Source organism: Gracilinanus agilis, chromosome 1, assembly GCF_016433145.1.
Source record: "Gracilinanus agilis isolate LMUSP501 chromosome 1, AgileGrace, whole genome shotgun sequence".
NCBI classification, from domain to species: Eukaryota; Metazoa; Chordata; class Mammalia; order Didelphimorphia; family Didelphidae; genus Gracilinanus; species Gracilinanus agilis.
This window is the reverse complement of record NC_058130.1, coordinates 757,086,543-757,104,116: the sequence shown is the minus strand read 5'-3', so window position 1 is coordinate 757,104,116 and position 17,574 is coordinate 757,086,543. Positions and strand designations below refer to the sequence as shown.

The window sequence follows — 17,574 nt, the reverse complement described above, 5'->3', positions numbered from 1 at the left end:
ATACCAGGAATGCAGGGGTAGTTGAATATGAAGAAAACTATCAACATAATGGATATTAATAACAAAAGTAATAAAAACCATATAATTTTATCAATAGATACATAAAGTCTTTGACAAAATACAACACTTGTTGCTATTAAAAACATTGGAAAGCTGTCTAAAACCATTAGCAAGTATTATTTATTAATGGAGATAAGCTAGGAGACTTCTCAGTAAGAGCAGGAGTGAAATAAGGATGCCCATTTTCACTAACAATACTTAATGTGGCATTAGAAATGCTAGCAACAACAATGAGAAGAAAACCAAATTGAAGTAATCATAATGGGCAAAGATGTAGTGAAACCGCCTCTTTGTAGATGACATGATGGTATATGTGGAAAATGCTAGCAATTCATCTAAAAAGTTAGTTGAAATGATCAATAATTTTAACAAAGTAACGAAACATAAAATAAAACAAAGCACAAGTATTTTTATATACCACTAATAAAGTCTTGCAAGAAGACATAGAAAGTGATACTCCATTTAAAACAATAAGTAAATATATAGCAAAATATCTGGGAGTATATCTCCCAAAAGAAACCAAAGAGCTACATAAACATAATTATAAAACACTTTCTACACAAATAAAATCAGATCTAACTAATTGAATAAATATTAATTGTTGACAGGTAGTTACTATTAAATTATTGTTCAATTTAACATTATTAACATTAACATGAATGACATTATTAAAATGGTCATCATACCTAATCTACTTATTCAATGCCATCCCAATAAATTACTAAAAAATTATTTTATTGAGCTGGGAAAAATGATAATAAAATTCAATCAGAAGAACAAAATATCAAGACTATCAAAAGAACGAAAAAAACATAAATGAAGGAGGACTAGCAGTATGAGATTTAAAATCATAAAGTAGCAATTGTCAAAGCAATCTGGTATTGGCTAAGAAAAACTGGCTGGAAAGAAGTTTCACAGAAACTAGGTATAGATTGATATTTTAAATCATTCCCTAGAGAAAGTGTTCTAAATCTCTGATAATTAGAGAAATGCAAATCAAAACAACTCTGAGGTACCATCTCACACCTAGCATATTGTCTAAAATGATAGCAGGGGAGAGTAATGAATGTTGGAGGGGATGTGGCAAAATTGGGACATTAATGCACTGCTGGTGTAGCTGTGAACTGATCCAACCATTCTGGATGGCAATTTGGAACTATGCCCAAAGAGCGATAAAAGAATGTCTGCCCTTTGATCCAACCATATCATTGCTGGATTTGTACCCCAAAGAGATCATAGATAAACAGACTTGTACAAAAATATTTATAGCTGCACTCTTTGTGGTGGCAAAAAACTGGAAAGCAAGGGTATGCCCTTCAATTGGGGAATGGCTGAACAAATAAATTGTGGAATCTGTTGGTGATGGAATACTATTGTGCTCAAAGGAATAATAAACTGGAGGAATTCCATGTGAACTTTGAAAGACGTCCAGGAATTGATGCAGAATGAAAGGAGCAGAGCCAGAAGAATTTTGTACACAGAGACTGATACACTTGGCAAAATCTAGTGTAATGGATGTCTATATTAGCAGCAATGCAATGACCCAAGACAATTCTGAGGGATTTATGGAAAAGAACACTACCCACATTCAGAGGAAGAACAACAGGAGGGGAAACACAGAAGAAAAACAACTGCTTGAACACTTGGGTTGATGAGGACATGATTGGGGATGTAGACCCGAAAGGACCACACCAATGTAACTATCAATAATATGTAAATAAGTCTTGACTGACCACACATGTTAAAACCAGTGGAAATGTGAGTTAGCTATGGGGGAAGGTTTGAGGAGGTGAAGAGTAAAGTAAAAACATGAATTACGTAACCATGGAAAATTTTTCTAAAAATAAAAAATATAGAAGGAGGGGGAAGTGTCAGGATGGTGGCTTCAGAGCAGCAAAAGCCGAAACCTCTCTGCCTGTAGTTCCATACCAATCTTTAGAAAGTGCTTCAAAAAGACAGGAATTCAAACCCAAAAAGACAGTCATCAGCCTCTCCTGCTGAACAGAACTTGAAAGACAGGCAGAGAGTTGATTTCCACAATATAAGAGGGAGAGTGGAAATAAGACTGGGCTGGCTGAACCTCCCACCTCCCACCCCTCCTGCCCAGATATACAGTGCTGAGACGACCTATTAGAACTGGGCTAACTTTGGGATCCCAGGGCAGGGTATCTCCCACAAAGGAGAGTCTCAAACACACCACTTAAGGTCCTGGGCTTGGAAAGCAGCTGGCAGGGAGGAAGGTGGGGAGTGTAGCATATGAATGGGCACCTTGGACTCCTCAACTGGCTATGGTGAAGATTTGGCCCCAGGGCAGGTTAGCTCAATTTGAATAATCCAGTATACTAGCAGAGGAGAGAGAAGATTGAAGATTCAGCCTTAGGGCAGAACAACTCCAGTAAACCAGCAGAGGGAGTAGCTTAGAGTGGGGGTGGGCTGTGGGGGGGGGGGGGTGGAGAAGAGAGAGAAAATGAATAAACAACTGGAAAAAAAAGGTAATGATCAAAAGCTTCTATAGGGATAAAGACAAAAGAACAGAACCAAGAGAGGATGATGAGACCCAAGGAAATTCAAGAAAAACCTCAAAAAAAGCTAGGAATTAGATTCAAACTCTGGAAGAACTCAAAAAATGAATTTAAAAATCAAATAAGACAGGTTGAAAAAAATGAGAAAAAGAAAATAATTTAAAAGCAAAATAGGCCATCTGGAAACAGAAGCACATGAATCAAAGGAAGAAAACAATGTCTTAGAAGCCAGGATTTACTTCCTGGAAAAAAAAGGCAAAAAACTCAAATGAAGAAAATATGACTTGGAAAAGAAGAATGGATCAAATGGAAAAGGAGCATGAAAGCATCTTGGAAAAAATTCAATCTTTAAAAATTTGAATTCTGCAAATAGAAGCTAATGCCTTCATGAGACATCAGGAAACAATAAAACAAAATCAAAAGAATGAAAAAATAAAAGAAAATATGAGATATCTTATTGAAAAAACAACTGACCTGAAAGATATGTCAAGGAGAGACAATTTATGAATTGTTGGACTAACGGAAAATCATGACCAAAATAGCAGGCTAGATATCATACAATAGGAAATTTTCCAAGAAAACTGTGCTGATATTCTTGAAGAAGAGGCTAAAATAGAGATTGAATGAATCCACAGATCACTGCCTGCATTAAAACCCGAAATGAAAATTCTCAGGAATATTATAGCCAAGTTCAAGAGCTCCCAGGACAAGGAGAAAATATTATAAGCAGCTAGTAAGAGACAATTCAGATATCAGGGAGCCCTAATCAGGATCACACATGATCTGGCAGCCTCCACATTGAATATGTGGCTTTGAATATGTTATTCCAGAAAGCAAGGGAACTGGGTTTACAACAAAGAATCAACTACCAGACAAAACTAATTGTATTTTCTCAGGGGTTAGTATGGTCATTTAATAAAATGGAAGATTTCCAAGCATTCCTGAAGAAAAGACCAGACTTAAACAGAAAATTTGATGCCCAAATACAAAATTCAAGAGAAGCATAAAAAGGTGAATAAGAAAGACAACAAAACCTAAAGGCTTCAATAAGGTGAAATGGTTTCTGTTCCTATATGGAAAGATGATATCTGTGACTTTTAAAATCATTATCATTATCATAGTAGTTAGAAGAAGTGTGCATAGAGAATGTGGTAGTAGGCTGTTTAGGATGATATGTCAAAAAATAATAAAATTAAGGGTAAAAAAGGATAATAATAATAAAAATAGGAAAGGAGAAGTAAAATATGGTAAATTATATCACATAAAGAAGCATGGCAGGAGCTGAGAGGTGGGGGAGGGGGGTAAGAAGACTAATACAATGGAAGGAAGGAAGAGGTTGGTGACAGGTAAAACTTAGACCTTACTCTCACTGAAATTGGCTCAGAGAGGGAAGAACAGCCAGATTCATTGGTCTCTAGAATTGTATCTTACTCTATAAAGAAGTAGAAGGGGAATAAGAAACAGGTTGATGGGAGGGGAATAATATAAGTAATAAAAGGGAGGGAGAGGTTGGGGAGGGTAATCAAAGATCCTCTAGTAAGAGGGGAATAAGAAGGGAGGTAGTGAGAAGGGGAATAATGTAAGTGTGAAAAAGGAATTCATCTCCCTTTGTTTTAATTTAAATCAATGAGGGACTTGGAATTCTCCCTTTTAATTTAATCACTCAGGGACCTGGAGGTCCTTTGAGATATACAAATAGAGACACACCCTCAGAGAAAGGAAGTTGAAACCAACCAAGACAGCAAATTGATCCCAGAAGCACTGTCCCCCTGGGCAGTGCCAGACAAATTAAGGAACTAAGATTGGTTCCTGAGACGTGACATGGGAGAACTAGTGGGTGGAGAAAAGTGCTTATAAGGGGAGACCTAGAAGGAAGTAAGACATTGGGATTCCCATTAGATTCTGGTGGAAACACAGATTTGGATTATGACTCTTGCTCTGGTGACTCTTGTGGAGGAGACTCTTGTTCTGGTGACTCTAGCTCAAGACAGATTCTGGTGTTGATTATTCTTGCTAAAGAGATGCTGGCTGACTTCTGGCTGGAGAATTGGAACCTGAAAGCTGAAGCTCTCCCTCTCTTCTAGCTGGAGATTGAACCCGAAGGAGCCATTGTCAGTGGTGAATTTCATTCTATCATAATGCAATTAGGTATTTAGCTAAACTGCTCCCTACCTATTTTCTACATTTCCCTCTCTTTATTATCTCTACTTTGCTGTAATACAGCTACTAAAGCTACTAACAGCCTCATAATTATAATTTTAAGTATTATAATTTGGTAATGTTGTTTTGATGAAAGGAGGATGAGGAAGGATGATGGGAGAAAGGAAGGGAAAAGGAAGGAAAAGAAAGGTAGGGAAGGTAGCCGGGTCCCCAGCCCTGGTGGGGAAATTAACCTGAGCCCTTTGGAGCTGGACAAAATCAGGCTAGATGATATGGATATTAAGCTGGGTTTATTTAGGGTTTAGTAAAAGAAGGGAAAGCTTCCCCCCAAAAATTTGGGAAAGCTAGGAGGTAGATCTCTGACTGCTATGTTGGGACCAAAGCTCTCCAGGAAAAAAGGCCCTCCTCCATTCTGGGGAAAAGGTGCCAAAACCCACACCTCTCTCTTCATTTTATAACTTTCTCAGACACCTCCCACAAAGGAAACGGGAGGTGTCTGAGGAAGTTATCATAGAGAGTCAGAGCCATAACAAAACATACATTCCCTTTTATGATCTTTGGGAAACCAGTCTCAAACACAAATAAATTTACAATCATAATAAAATAAAGGGTATATACATCAATACAAGGGGTAAATGGCAACAATTTTTACAACAAAAGAAAATCAAATACTTGGCACTTTTTTACAAAAAAAAATCAGGGGGCAGTCCCCTTTTCTCACAACAAAATATGTATACATATAAAACAAATGCATTAAACAAAACAAATGAATTTAACAAAACAAATGAATTTTAACAAGACAAATTAATTTTTAACCCCCATCAAAATTCAAATTTTGCACATCTGGTTTTTCTATCAGGCTTTTGGATCAGCATGTGGTCTCCATGGGCATCTCCATCTGGATTTCGGGAGGCAACAAATCTTTCACTAAAATAACCTAGACTTTTCATGTAAAGTAAAAAAACACCCCTCCCCCTGAGGAGGATAGAAAGAAACATGGAAATCACACAGGGAAAACATGACTGAGGTATGAGGCATATGAATCACTGCCAATTAAAAATCATCAGAAAAATAACCCCAAAAGCCAAGTAGCTAGTGGATGAAAATTCTAAGTATTTAATCCCAAATTTTATATGGAAAAATTTTAAATAAGAAAAAACAAAATCACAATAGGTCTTTGAATAATGCCCAATTAAAGTAATTCACGTCCAACAGCATGAACTTACCCACTCAGCAGCCAGGACCACAGTCAACCACCAAAGTAAGAAAATTGGGAAAAGGGACTAGATTTTTAAAAAAATTTATTCTTTGGTCTCATATTTTGTCATTTCTTTTTTCATCGTTTCTTCTCAGGGATAGACTATGGAAGCAGAACAACCAATTGTAAGGTATTTGATATAAATTTTACAAGGAATATAGTACAAGGAATCCTGCATCTTAACATATGTTAAGTGCCACAACTTTGAGTCTCACACTAGGTTTAAGTCCTTTTATATTGGCATAGAAGTCTCAGCAAGTCTCAGCAATCCTAGCAAGACTTGTTTCTCTTTTTTACCTGTGTGCTCTTTTGGCATCAATCAGGTTAAATATGTGCTGCTTTGGCACTGTGTAGATGTTTGTGCATCTTTGGTACTGTGTATATGAAATCTGTGCTCCTTTGTTGATCCCATTTCCTTGAATCAGAAATATGTACTAAGTAAAATTTCATAATATTTAAATACCAATGGCAGTTTCAGTAGTCTAAGGCTTTTGGGCAGGCAGTTATATTTAGAACAATTTCTATTGATAAATCCATATCCATTCCTGATGTTGAACCATTTGACTGTGCCAAGGACTTTCGTGGCAAGAACTTTCTTTTCCTGGTCTTCCATGGGTGCAGAGGCAGCGGCCAGAGCGGGGACCAGAGTGGCTGCCATGTTGCCACTGGGGTTGTATCCCTGAACGGTGGCAGAAGTGGTGGCCAGGGGACACTGCTGCTCATTGGGCTTTTGGACGCAGAGTCCAGGGTGTCACTGGGGCCTAGGGCTGGGGGGGTGGTCTCTGCCACCTCACTCATGCCACCTCCAGGCTTGTTTATTGCTCTCCCTTCAGCCACCCTGGGTGGTTGTTTGGTGGTTAATGGTGGTAGTGGTGGGGCTGGTGCTGCTGTGGCTGCTGTTGTAGATGCTGGTGGAGGAGGCCCAGGTCTTGGGGAGGGGGGTGGTATTGTGTCAGGGGTGGACATGGGGATGTTTTCAGGGTTGGCTCTAGCTCTCTTACCCAAGAATTTAGATGCATTTCCTCTTAACTTAGCCATGGTCCACAGTGTGAGTGCAAATGTAGATAAAACAATGGAGGTATAAAAGCAATAATACATTGAAGAAAATACAAAAATTTCACAAAAAGCACAAAATGCTAATCAAGTCAATACAGGTCACTATTACAGGTTTTCTTTGAGGTAATATAGGTACAAAGAAAATACCAAATACACAAAATACACAAAATACAAGTTGTTCAAATTATCAACACTGTACAAGTTGTTATGGACTTCCACAAAATGTCCAGAGTCAGATACATGATGCCACAAATAAAGTAAGAGGGTAGACAGGCACTATGTTCAAAATTTTTTTCTTATTCTTTCCTTTTTGGGGGAGACAAACTGAAAAGGGTTAATAGCAACTGTAATGCAAGGTGACTAACAGAAACTTTTTGCTTCTGTAATTTCAAACTGCCACAATCTGGCAGTTAGAGGTTTTAGAATCTTCAGAAAGACAGTTGGAAGCCTGAGGCTATAAATAGGGCTGAAGTTCCAACTGACGGGGCTTTTGCCTTCTGGCTTTCACTTTGGCTGAAGGCTTTTGCTTTTTGAGCTTTGTCTTAGCCTGTTGGCTTCAGCTTTTCAGCTTGGCTTTGGCCTTTTAGCTTCGGCCTTGGCCTGTGCTTATTTTGTCTTGAGGAAATTTAGACCTATCTCATTTCTCTGGACCTCTCCCTGATCTCTCTTCATTTACATCCCTCCGTTTCCCCTGAATTTCCCTTTGGGCCCTGGGAGGAAGGGAGGGGTTGGTGATTGAATGTTGTGGATTTAGTTTCTGTAGGCAAGTAGAACATCCTCAAATAAGTCACTCCTAATTTAGTGATTTGATAAATACTTTACTTTAGGGCAGTCAAATCTCCCCGACTGGGAGAGCAGGCTCTCTCAGTCTAAACCTCTCCTGCGACCCATCCCCCACCATCAGCCCTCTCTCCAGCAGCAGTTAGAAAAACCTGATCTTTCCCTCTGATTAACCTGACATTAATAAACCCCCTTTGTTACCTACTCAAAGCCTCTGGTGAATCATTGCATGTGTATTTGGAATTCAGGGAGGTGCCATTTAAAAGTATCTTACAAACTTCCAGTGGATACATGGGGACTTTGAGACTACATTCCCTGTGATCCAATGGGTTTCCGGTTTTTGGACGTGGGCACGTCTGACGTCCCCAAAACGTATGGGGCAGCTTAAATTTGGAGGGAGACCAGAAGACGGCCTCTTGGTTACCTGAGTGGGCTCCCGGGGGACAGAGAGGAGTAGTAGGGAAGATATAGAGGAAAATGGCGGAAGCGCCAGAGATTTCTTACAGGCACGTGGTCAATTTATTTCTATCAGCAATGGCTTTTATTAAAATATTATTTTCCCTTTTCATATCTGCCTTCATCATTTTTAATCGTAATATGCATCAAAGATTAAGGCAAGGGCTAAAGAGGGAAGGAATCATTTTCTTTTATTTCTTGAAGGAACTGGGGGCATCCATCTTGGCAGGAAGTCTTTACCTGAGACTTCCTGCAGCCATCAGTTTCACTGGCAGGGAGGAGCTCTTTCGACTCTTCCCTCAAGGGACTTTAGAAACCCAGCCTTGATCTAAATATTTCTTACTAGCCTAATTCCTCCCTGTATTCTCTGTCTCAAGCCTCAGTGAATAAACCTGTTTGAGCTGCCATCCTACATACTCCATTTCCCTTATATCCTATATACCTTCCCTTACATTCATTCCTCCTCCAATCACCTTATAATCACCTATTTCCCCTTTATCCTTCCTCACTACCCAAATTACCCTGAGACCTGCTCAAAGATTACCTTACTATTTTGATAACAAAACAACAAAATGCAATAGAGTTCAAGTGGCACCATCTTTGGCTCCACGTGGTGGTGGTGGTGGGGGGTAGTAGCACCCTGAGTAGTTTGTGGATGAGCTCCACTTAAAAGATACTGTTGTGGGGTCATTTGGTTTGAGTTATCTGCCTGATTTATGTTCCTAGAATTATCAGTCCTAAAATTGCAATTCCTGAAAGTATTATAGTTATCATTCTGATAGTTGTTGTTCCTGAAATTATTATTATTATTATTATTATTATTATTCCAGTAGGTATTATTTCTGATTGCCTGGAATAGATTTCTAAAATTCATCATTACATGACCCTTCTTTTGACAGAAATAGCAGGTCAAGGATCTTGGTCTAGATTCTTGGAGAAGGCAAGTGGTATTGGTGGAGTATCATGCCCTCTTTCCTGTTTATCTATTTTATCATGTAAATATTTCAGGTCATTTTCTATGTTTCCAATAAATCATTCATTTCTGCCATTTTATCTGCATGTCCTTTTGAGATATACACAGCAATTCTTCTCAATTCTTCCAAGATCCATCTCAGGCCATTTTGGGCAATGCATTTTAAAATAGTCTTGGACCACCCTGCAAGAATTATTTTTTTAATTTTTTTTAAACACTTAACTTCTGTGTTTTGGCTCCTAGGTAGAAGAATGGCAAGGGTGGGCAATGGGGGGTCAAGTGACTTGCCCAGGGTCACATAGCTGGGAAGTGTCTGAGGCCGGATTTGAACCTAGGACCTCCCATCTCTAGGCCTGACTCTCAATCCACTGAGCTACACAGCTGCTCCCATCCTGTAAGAATTATTACCAAATTGATACCTTATTTTTCTGATATCTCTTTCTGTAGAAAGATCAAGGTCTAGGCACCTACCTCCCAGCTCAATGAGCCTATCAATGAACTGAGAGGGTGTCTCATCATCAGATTATGTAAGGTGGTCAAATTTTGTCCAAACATCTGATCTTTCAGCTCATCCATCCTCTCATTGCTTTTAGAATGGCATTTCTAGCATTGTTTAATGGCAAATATTTTGCTGGCATATTATAATCTCAATGTGGATCTTGAGGTGGCCAGTGTGCTGCATTGTACCCTCAGCCTTTATTCACATGAGAGATTATCTTATTTCTCTCATTTTCCATCAGAAAGGTCTGAAGTAATTTTTTTTTTAAACCCTTGTACTTCCGTGTATTGTCTCATAGGTGGAAGATTGGTAAGGGTGGGCAAGGGGGGTCAAGTGACTTGCCCAGGGTCACACAGCTGGGAAGTGGCTGAGGCCGGGTTTGAACCTAGGACCTCCTGTCTCTAGGCCTGACTCTCACTCCACTGAGCTACCCAGCTGCTCCCTGAAGTAATTTTTCAACATCCTTATAAGAAGGATCATATTGGAAGAAGATATCTGTCATTTTTTTCATTACAGCAATGGATACATCCTTGAAACTGGGTATAACTCTTTTGAATTTTTTAAAATCCTGGGGTGTGAAAGGAGTATGATGTCTTAAATTTAGTACACCCCAGTTCATCCTATTGTGGACACTTCCCTTAAGGGGAAAAGGCCATCATAGGAATCAGTCTGTGGTCTTGGTTTCTTTGGATTCATTTGCTTACCAAGGCAGTATTGTTATGAACTGATACGGTAGGAGTATGAGGTTTCCTCTGGGCTGGGGTTGGTTGTGGGCTGGTAGAAGGGACAGGAGAGGACGAGGCTTTGGGAGAGCATGGGGTGTCAGGAGATGGAGTAGGGGAGGGAGGGTTGGTCAGGAGATGCACTACATGAGAGAGGAGTTTCTTCACATCCGTCTCTGTCTCTATTTCAGGAGAAGTAGGATTTTCCTCTTTCAATAGTTTGGCAATCGGCTCACAAACATTTGAATTCGCTATTTGAATGGGATTCTACTTTTCCACTGGATCGTGCAAAGAGTATTTGAAATTTTCCAATTGAAGTTGTACTGCTGCATGGCTTTTTGCTTGCATTTTGCAATTTGCGGTCATTTGTTTCTTCATATTAAGGATTAGGAAAACAAGATTTCCTAATAGCATTAGGAAAAGAAGGCATTCAGAAATCTTAAAGCAGTGATAGCCAACCTTTTGAGCTTGGTGTGTCAAAATTCTCCAAAAACCTGAGCATAATTAGGGTGGTGTGTCACTTAGAGAAAAAAAAAACATAATTTCACGATATTTGTAGTTTAAATAACAAAAATATATAATTGTAATATGTAACTATATTTAATAAACAAAAATAGGTAAATTAATATAGGTAGAATTATCATCTATAGTGCACAGAGTGTCTATACTACACTGTAGTGAATGTTTCATTCTTGGCATGTGGCTGCACGTCATTGAAAATGGCTATGCACGTCAGTGCTGAAGTGCATGTTTCCCATCACCACCTTAAAGGTTTCCAATTTGGCAAAAACCAAAAGGCTTTCTGGTATAGAAGTGATCATGTTGCATGACTTTTATTTCATTTATTTGTTTTTAGTTACAAAAATTTATATATAATAAATAAGCAAATAAATAAATAAATAAGCAAATGAATAAATGAATAAACAAACAAACAAACAAACAAATAAATAAATATGTGTATATATATGTATACATATATATGCACATATATATATATATATGTTTATTATTGGTGCTACCCTCCAGTTGTAGAAAGGTAGCGCTGAAGCTCAGAAGAAAAAGGGGAAAAATACTGAGTGCTCATCATTGCTGGCCTGTAGTGACCAAAAGGTAGTACTACAGAGGGAAGAGAAAATTGTTGATTGGGGTTGGGACTTGGGAAGGGAATTCTGTTTAAGGAGGTGGAATTAAAGGAACATAGGAATCCAGGGTGCCGGAAACAAAGGTAAATTGAGTTTTATTCATTTGGGGTTTTAGTGTTGCCTCTTTAAAAGCAAAACCACTTCAAAGGGAGAGATTGGAGCTAGGCAGGTAAGTTAGGGGGCAGTCAGGGAGTTTTTAGAAGTAGGCTGGGGTGGATGTAAGTGAGACAGGGATGGGGGTTTTTCCTAAATCCCTGCTGGGTTTTTTTAGCCAGACACTCTGCTGTGTTTTAGCCTGGCAGGGGTGAGGACGTTTAGGGTTAAGGCTACTAGTCTTGGTGTAGGGGGAAGACCTGGAACCTCTGCTGAGGTAGAGGAGCCCAGCAGGGGTTGAAAACTGCCCAGTAGGGGAAGGAACCCCAACTGGGTTGGGTTTTGAGCGGGGAATTTTTTTCAACTTACCGTAGGCAGTAGGGCAACAAGCAGGTAGGCAGGTAGGCAGGCAGGCAGGCAGGTTCAGAGTCCAATATGGGTTGCCAGAATGTTGTGTTGAAAAAGGGAGAAGGAAGATGATGATGGGAGAAGGAAGGGAAAAAGGAAGGGAAAGAAAGGTAGGGAAGGTAGCCCAGTCCCCAGCCCTGGTGGGGAAATTAACCTGAGCCCTTTGGAACTGAACAAAATCAGGCTAGATGATAGGGATAGTAAGCTGGGTTTATTTAGGGTTTAGTAAAAGAAGGGTTTGGGAAAGCTAGGAGATAGATCTCTGACAGCTATGTTGGGACCAAGGCTCTCCAGGAAAAAAAACTCTCCTCCATTCTGGGGAAAAGGCGCCAAAATCTGCGCCTCTCTCTTCATTTTATAACTTTCTCAGACACCTCCCACAAAGGAAGTGGGAGGTGTCTGAGGAAGTTATGGTAGAGAGTCCTAGGAAATGTAGTCTCCCAAGACTTCAAAGCCATTCCAAAACATACAGTGACCATTTTAACTATTACATAATGGAGGGAGAGGGGCAGACTGACTAAAAGCAAGACACTGGAGGGAAGGGAAAGACGGAAAGGAGAAAGTTCAGCACTAAATGAAGAAGTCAAAATAGAGGGGCATACACAGATGGTAATCATTACTGTGAATTTAAATGGGATGATCTCATGTATAAACAGGAAGTGGATAGCAGAATGGATTAAAAACTAGAATCCTACCATGTGTTGTTTACAAGAATCACACTTGAGGCAGGTAGACACACACAGAATAAAGATAAGAGGTTGGAGCAGAATCTATTTGGCTTTAACTGAGAAAAAGTAGGCAGGAGTAACAATCATGATCTCAAAAAAAGCTAAAGCAAAAATATATTCGATTAAAAGAGATAAAGAGTGTAATTCCATCTTGATAAAAGGCAGTGTAGATAATGAAGAAGTATCACTACTCAACATATAGGCACCAAATGGTATAGCATACAGACTTTTAAAGGAGAGACTAAATGAGCATAAGGAGGAAATAGATAGAAAAACCATACTAGTGAGGGATCTCAACCTTCCCCTCTATGAACTAGATAAGTCAAACCAAAAATTAATATAAAAAAAGAAGTGAATGAAATATTAGAAAAATTAGAGTTAATGGATATCTGGAGAAAATTGAATAGGAATAAAAAGGAATATACCTTGTTTTCAGCAGCATATGGTACATATACAAGGAATGACCATGTACCAGGAAATAAAAGCATCACAAACAAATGTAGAAAAGCAGAAATCATAAATGTAAATTTTTCAGATCATAATTTGATAAAAATTATAATTAGTAACATTTCATGGTGGGGCAAATTTAAAATTAATTATCTAATTCTTCAAAACTTGTGGGTCAAAGAACAAATCATAGAAACAATTACTGATTTCATTGAAGAGAATGATTATGAGGAAACAACAGATCAAAATCTATGGGATATGTCCAAAGCAGAACTCAGGGGAAAATTTATATCCCTTAGTGTTTATATCAACAAAATAGAGAAAAAGATCAATGAATTGGGCGTGCAACTTAAAAAAACTAGAAAAAGCACAAATTTAAAAATCCCAAATAAAAACTAAATTGGAAATCCTAAAAATCAAAAGAGAAATTAATAAAATTTAAAGTAAAGGAACTATTGGACTAATATATAAGACTAAAAGCTGGTTCTTTGAAAAAAACAAATAAAATAGATAAAATATTGGTTAATTTAATTTTAAAAAAAGAGAGAAGAGAATTGAAATTAACAGTACCAAAAATGAAAAGGTCAATTTCACCTCTAATGAAGAAGAAATTAAGGCAAATATTAAGAGCTATTCTGTCCAGTTATGTGACTTTGAATCTGACAGTCTAGGTAAAATGGATTAATATTTACAAAAATATGAATTGCCTAGATTAACAAAAGAGGAAACAAAAGAGGAATACTTAAATAATCACATACGTAAGGGTTAAATTTAGGACTCAGGTCCTTGGAATTTTTATAAAGTTTATTAGAATTACTTGTATAGTTAAAGGCAGAGAGATAGAGAAAAGCCTATTCAAGCCAGCCACATGGATGGTCTCAGTTTGGTCACTGCAGTAGCTACCGCAGTGAAGTATGGTCACTGTAGATAGATCCTGTATTTACTTGTCTTGAACTGTTTAACTTCCCTCTCCTTTCCTTTTGAAACTTAATCATCTCTAAGTCAAGTGTGTAGGCCACAGTCCTGTGACCCATGCTAGGTGATGCAAACTCATACAGACTCACATAGACTCAAATGAGCTATGTTGCCCAGAAAAGGGAGGAGGAGGGGCAGCTGGGTAGCTCAGTGGATTGAGAGCCATGCCTAGAGATGGGAGGTCCTAGGTTCAAATCTGGCCTCAGACACTTCCCAGCTGTGTCTCCCTGGGCAAGTCATTTGACCCCCATTTCCTACTCTTACCACTCTTCTGCCTTGGAGCTAATACACAATATTGACTCCAAGATGGAAGGTAAAAAAAAAAAAAAGGGAATGGGATAGAATGTTCCTCACACAATCCCACCTTTGATTCTTTTGGAGACCAGCAGTTAAAGTCTCCTCACTTGGGGTTTCTAGATTAACATGTCAGATCTCCTCAGTGAATCATTCCACACATGTAGCTCATATATCTAAAGATTCTCTTACTAGAAGTATATAAAATATTGTACCTTACATAGAGGGAATTATAACACTTTAGGGAACAAGAGGGAGAGGAATGCAAAAAGGAGAAAGAAAAAAATGACTGACAGATGCATTGACAAGAAGCCAATTATGGGGCACTCCCCTTTGGCATAAGAGTTTACATTCAGAATAAGTGATAGGTTCAGCCCCCTTCAATTCAGTTCATTATATCCCAAAGTTCACTCTGGGTCTTTTAATGTAGTGTTTGGTTTCTGTAGGCATCCTTATGACAACTTCTCCAAAAGATCCACTTTCTTTGTTCGGGGTGTTGGTGATTTTCTTTTCCTAAAATTGCTTTAAAAGATCTTAAACCTTAGATTTTAGGATAATTATACAACCCCCCATAGGAGGATATTGACCATCACTAGAATCACCCCAGAATACATGTTTGAGTTATGAGATATATGAATTAGTTCTCAACAGAAATACAAAACTCCAAAATCCAAATGGAGGAGAAAAAATTAAATTCTGGATAAAAAAAATAACGAAATTCTATGTCTATAAAATTACAAGTAAAAATAAAACCAAGTAGGTCCTTGAATCACAGCGAGGCCCAATTAAAGATGGAAGAGAAGGGTCATTTCAGAATTGTCTCGTTGCCTGGATTAAGTGTCTAAGCTGCTGTTAGGGAATTCTGTATTTACCAGTATCCAACATCAGTATTGCCAACATCTATTAATCAATACCAAATACTATCATAAAGTCATCTGGAAGATCAATTATAAAACTATCTCTTAGTGAACTTCAAGCTTTGAGGCTAGGCCTTTTGCCAAACAGGCTTCAAGATACCAACTTTACAATTAACTACATAATTAGATAAAGGATTAGGATTTTCTTTTAATCCCTCTTTCCTTCACAACTTCCCAAATCCTTTCCATTACCTCATTCATTATCAATAAATAGTTGCATTAAGAAAGCCATCACTGACCTCGCTAATCTAAGAGTTCCAGCCAACTGTCAGTTAGAAATTCATCTGATCATTAGGGGAAATAGTTTCACAATTAGTGATCTAATCAAATCCATCTTAAAATGCAGTCATAGTTTGAAATCAAGGATCATCATCCTTGAAGTTATTAACCAAATAAATTACTAATTGGGGAAATAATCATTTCCTCATTAGTTAAGTGGGAACTAAGGAAAATAGTTGTCTGGCTATTCATATTGGCAAATTCTATTCAGTTTCCAGCAACAGCAAAGATCAGTGAAATTGTTGCCAAACAAACCTATCTTAATATCTGGATAGGAGGTTTCATCAAACCTATTATCAGTTCCCACCTCCATCTGTAAGATTCCTGGGTGGTACAATAATTATCTACAGAGCTCCTACTCAGTGCCCCAGGATCATTACAACCTATATTTAAAATGTGTTGTATTTAAAATTCTTCACTACAAGGAGGGGAACAGGCTGGAACAGTTAGAATAAAGCAATGGGATCTGAAAAGGCTGAAAATTCACCTTCAGACTCTTTGAGGTCCCTTCCTCTCCCAAGTACCATAATACATCTTGATTCCTTTGGCCATATCCTTGGCCACTCCTCTGGCCATATATCTGGCCATCTTTCTGATCATTCTGATAATTTCTATGTGGTACCCCATAGTGATTAAAGATTCCTTGGTATGATGCATTATGGTCTGAATTATAATTTATCCCATTGCAATCACTGATCCTGTTGGAGGGTCTATTATTATTATTGTTATTGTTACTATCATCATCATCATAATCATTATTTCTCTAGCTTTTGTTTCCTCTGTCTACAATCCCTAGCTACATGACCTTCCTTCCTACAAAAAGAGCATGCAATTGGTTACCTCCTGGACTCCTTCAAAGGAGCTATAACCTCTGTCTGTTTTGCAGCTCTTTTTTAAACTAATTCCTCTAATTTAGCTATTTACTTCCTTAATTTCTCCTCTAATTCAGTTTTTTTCCCTTCCTTAATCTCTCTACTTCCTCCTTATCAGCTTCCTCTTCATCTTGCTTATCAGGGCCCTCAAAGACATATACTGCTATCCTTTTAACTTTTTGATGTTCATGGTGAACCAGTTAGGGCAATTTTTGTTAAAATATTCCTTAATATCTCAGGAGCATATCTTTACAAAATGCACATCTAGCATTTACAAAATCACAAAACGTGTCTAGCATTTTTCTCTCTGGAGAGGTCGAGGGCAAGATACCTACCTCCTAGTTCAACAAGTCTATCCACCAACTGAGATGGTCTCTCATTCTCACCTTGTCTCAAGCTATCAAATTTAGTCCAATTACTTTAATAAAGCATCTATAGCTTCACATAGACTTATGTAATCTTCAACTGAATTTGTATCCCAATTTGGATTTTTAAGGGGCCAGGGCACTGAATCTTCATTCTTGGACCTGTTTACAATAGACAATACACTGACTTCCAAACACTGTGTATCCCCCAAAAGTCCTGTGCAGATGGTGAAATTGATCCCCTTTCCCCTAAAGACCTTACTTAGGACTGAGAGGTGACTGAGAATAGCTGAATAGCAGGCCATCACTTTGCTGCTCCATGGTGAACCGTGTCTTTTAACGATAATCAGCTGGCCCTGGCCCTTTGCCTCCTGGTGCAGCTATTCCCTGCCCCAGCCACCTACAGCCTCATAGCCCAGAACCCTGGATTTCCTTTCCTTTTTCCTTTCCTTTCCTTTTTCCTTCCCTTTCCTTTTTCCTTCCCTTCCCTTCCCTTCTCTTCCCTTTCTTTTTTCCTTCCCTTCCCTTCTCTTCCTTCCCTTCCCTTCCCTGCCCTTCCCTGCCCTTC

The 17,574-nt window shown here is 38.5% G+C and overlaps 1 protein-coding gene across 1 annotated transcript in view; it reads right to left on the bottom strand.

The window, feature by feature from the left end:
• Positions 1-2,247: 2,247 nt before the first annotated feature.
• The window catches only part of LOC123256870 (disintegrin and metalloproteinase domain-containing protein 1a-like), a gene marked incomplete at its 5' end in the record, with an annotated part of 43,835 nt that continues 28,508 nt past the window's right edge, over positions 2,248-17,574 (bottom strand). Inside the window, 2 exons of the mRNA XM_044685427.1 lie at positions 2,248-2,346; positions 6,578-6,727. Coding sequence (XP_044541362.1) covers positions 2,248-2,346; positions 6,578-6,727 — 249 coding nt within the window. The remainder of the gene's footprint in view (positions 2,347-6,577; positions 6,728-17,574) is intronic.